The sequence below is a fragment of the Nanorana parkeri genome, unplaced genomic scaffold (assembly GCF_000935625.1).
Source record: "Nanorana parkeri isolate BGI_ZX_2015 unplaced genomic scaffold, ASM93562v1 scaffold1687, whole genome shotgun sequence".
NCBI classification, from domain to species: domain Eukaryota; kingdom Metazoa; phylum Chordata; class Amphibia; order Anura; family Dicroglossidae; genus Nanorana; species Nanorana parkeri.
Genome location: NW_017307955.1, coordinates 208963 through 211766, shown reverse-complemented (window position 1 = coordinate 211766; position 2804 = coordinate 208963). Strand labels below are relative to the sequence as shown.

The 2804-nt window shown below is 52.8% G+C and overlaps 1 protein-coding gene across 1 annotated transcript in view; it reads left to right on the top strand.

Annotated features, from left to right (window-relative positions):
* DENND5A (DENN domain containing 5A) overlaps window positions 1-2804 on the top strand; it is a 47084-nt gene that overhangs the window by 24549 nt on the left and 19731 nt on the right. The window contains 2 exon segments of the mRNA XM_018571152.1: window positions 236-553; window positions 1354-1569. Of these exon segments, the coding sequence (XP_018426654.1) occupies window positions 236-553; window positions 1354-1569 (534 nt within the window).

Below are 2804 nucleotides of genomic sequence, written 5' to 3'. Positions count from 1 at the left end.
TGGTGGTGGTGGTGGTGGTGGTGGTGGTGCGGTCATCAGTTGGGTATTCGGCAGCCGCGCTCCGGAATTAAGTGTTTTTTGTGGAAAAAATAAATGTGTCTGGCCAACTTCAGAGGAACCAACAGACACAATTGTAGTGATTTGGTCTTCATCATCTTCATCCTCCACCCCCGTCATGGTCTCTGCATGGTGCGGCTGGAGGTGTGGTGACCGCTCTCCTCCTTCTCACTTTCAGGCCAATCTTTGTTTCGTGGATATCGACAACCATTTCATTGAGCTTCCGGAGGACCTCCCTCAGTTCCCCAACAAACTGGAGTTCATCCAGGAGGTCTCCGAGGTCCTCCTGTCCTTCGGCATCCCACCGGAGGGGAATCTCCACTGCAGCGAGAGCGTCTCCAAACTCAAGAGCCTCAAAGCCTCCGATCTCGTGTATGACAAGAAGAACGGCAACCTGGGGGGGTCTCCGCTCAACTCCTACCATCTTCTGAAGGAGAACGAGACCCTGGCACGCATCCAGGCCTTGGTGAAGAGGACCGGAGTCAGCCTGGAGAAGGTCAGGAGCCTCCAGCCTCGGTTCTCTGTGTATTGTACATGTGAATAGATAACGAGGGGACATGGGATCCGCCTAACGTAGCTTCACCATGCTGGCCGTTATATATGGACCTCCCGACCTCCATATTCTCTAAGTCCCTATCCAAGAACATGCAGATCTGTAAACTTGGAGGTCCTTTATCTGCATGACACCGAGACCAGCAGCATTTGCTAGATGAGACATTCTCAGTGGCAGCCTCCAGTCCAATGTAACCTTTTATTCTTAATTGGTTTATGTTATTATCTTACAAAGCCTTGCAGTCTTTAATCACGTGAAACACCAGCAATGCTCCTGATAGCCATGTGGTCAGAGTAAGCAGTTTCAGGCCAGGAGAGGAGCCGGTACAACTGTGTAAGACTAAAGGGGAGGACGGAGGTCAGATAGAAGACTAAAGGGGAGGACGGAGGTCAGATAGAAGACTGAAGGGAAGGGACGGAGGTCAGATTAAAGACTGGAGGGGAGGACGGAGGTCAGATAGAAGACTGGAGGGGAGGGCGGAGGTCAGATAGAAGACTGGAGGGGAGGGCGGAGGTCAGATAGAAGACTGGAGGGGAGGACGGAGGTCAGATATCAGACTGAAGGGGAGGACGGAGGTCAGATAGAAGACTGGAGGGGAGGACGGAGGTCAGATTTAATTGTTTAAAAGGGGTTCTTCTCCCGGGAATAATGGCGGCTCCAAGTCCTCTCCCCAATGTATGAACATGTTCGCTCCTCCCATCCATGGTGCCTGTTGTATGACGGCCTCCATCCTCCGGCTGCAGGTTGAGGTTCGGGAAGAATCCAGCAGCAAGAAGGACACAAAATTCCAGTGCGAGGAGGAAGAACTCCGAATTCACCAACTCAACATCCACACCCGGGAGGTGTTCACCAATCGCTTCACCCAGATGTTTGCCGACTACGAAGTCTTCGTTATCCAGCCGAGCCAAGACAAGGAGTCCTGGTTCAACAACCGCGAGCAGATGCAGAACTTCGACAAGGTGAGCGGACTCGGCGTTGCCGCTATCACATTGGAGCCTAAAAGTGGATCTGTCAGCGACTCTCCAATAATAAATCCCTGACATCTCCCAATGTACAGACACAGGATCATCGAGGAGAGAAGCTCCGCCTCTTATCATAAAAAAAACACATCCTTGAGCTCCAGTCAGTGACTCTGCCCAGGCTGAGATGATGTCATCAGTCTGCTGCAGGCAGGAGGAAGCATTTCCTCAGTCTTCCCTCCCCCCCCCCAGTGATTAGTCTCCTGCAGGAAAGAGGAAGAAGTGACATCACAAAGGGGGTGTGGCCCGCACTGGGTGACACCATCAGAGGGGGTGACACCAAAATTAATTACAGTCATTTTGGTGTCACCCTCTCTGAAAAGGTCAGCCACTCGGTCATGAACCGAGACAACTGTACGAGAGAGGAGGGGACCCGGCGGCATACCTTATCCCGCCAGATTATTGTCCCTTCCTGTCTTTGCCGGCGTCCATCACCAAGCTGGCTGCAGGTAGGTAAGCACGCGTGATGTCACTATGCGCATGAACGATGACCTCATGCACATCTGTGATGACGTCCCTGCGGGTGACACCAGGCCTGGGGGCACCTCCAGAAGGAAGCATTTCCTCAGTCCCCCCTCCCCCAGTGATCAGTCTGCTGCAAGCAGGAGGAAGCATCTCCTCACTCTCCCCTCCCCCAGTGATCAGTCTGCTGCAAGCAGGAGGAAGCATCTCCTCACTCTCCCCTCCCCCAGTGATCAGTCTGCTGCAAGCAGGAGGAAGCATCTCCTCACTCTCCCCTCCCCCAGTGATCAGTCTGCTGCAGGTAGGAGGAAGCATTTCCTCAGTCTCCCCTCCCTAGCAAGTCACAAGGTGAGAGGCTGCAGCAGGGGATGATCTGTGTCAGACATTTGTGAACAGGCAAGAAGTGCAGGGCACCGGGATTTATATGACTGTGTCATCTCTGAGCCGACATCTCAGTCCAGGAAGTAGATGGTGACCCTGGATGATGCCTGAACAAAGATGGTGCTGTCCTTCTAGAGCGGAAAGCAGAGGAGGGCATTGTCAGAGGAGTACTGTGATCTCCGTGAGGTAATACATGCCTAGAAGTGTTACATTGACTCAGGCTGCAGACATATCTGATGACAGGTCCACTTTAAGCTATTGGATGGTGTGAATCATTCATTGGGGAATCGGCTTTCTGGGAACTCGTGACATCACACCATCCTCTTCCCCCC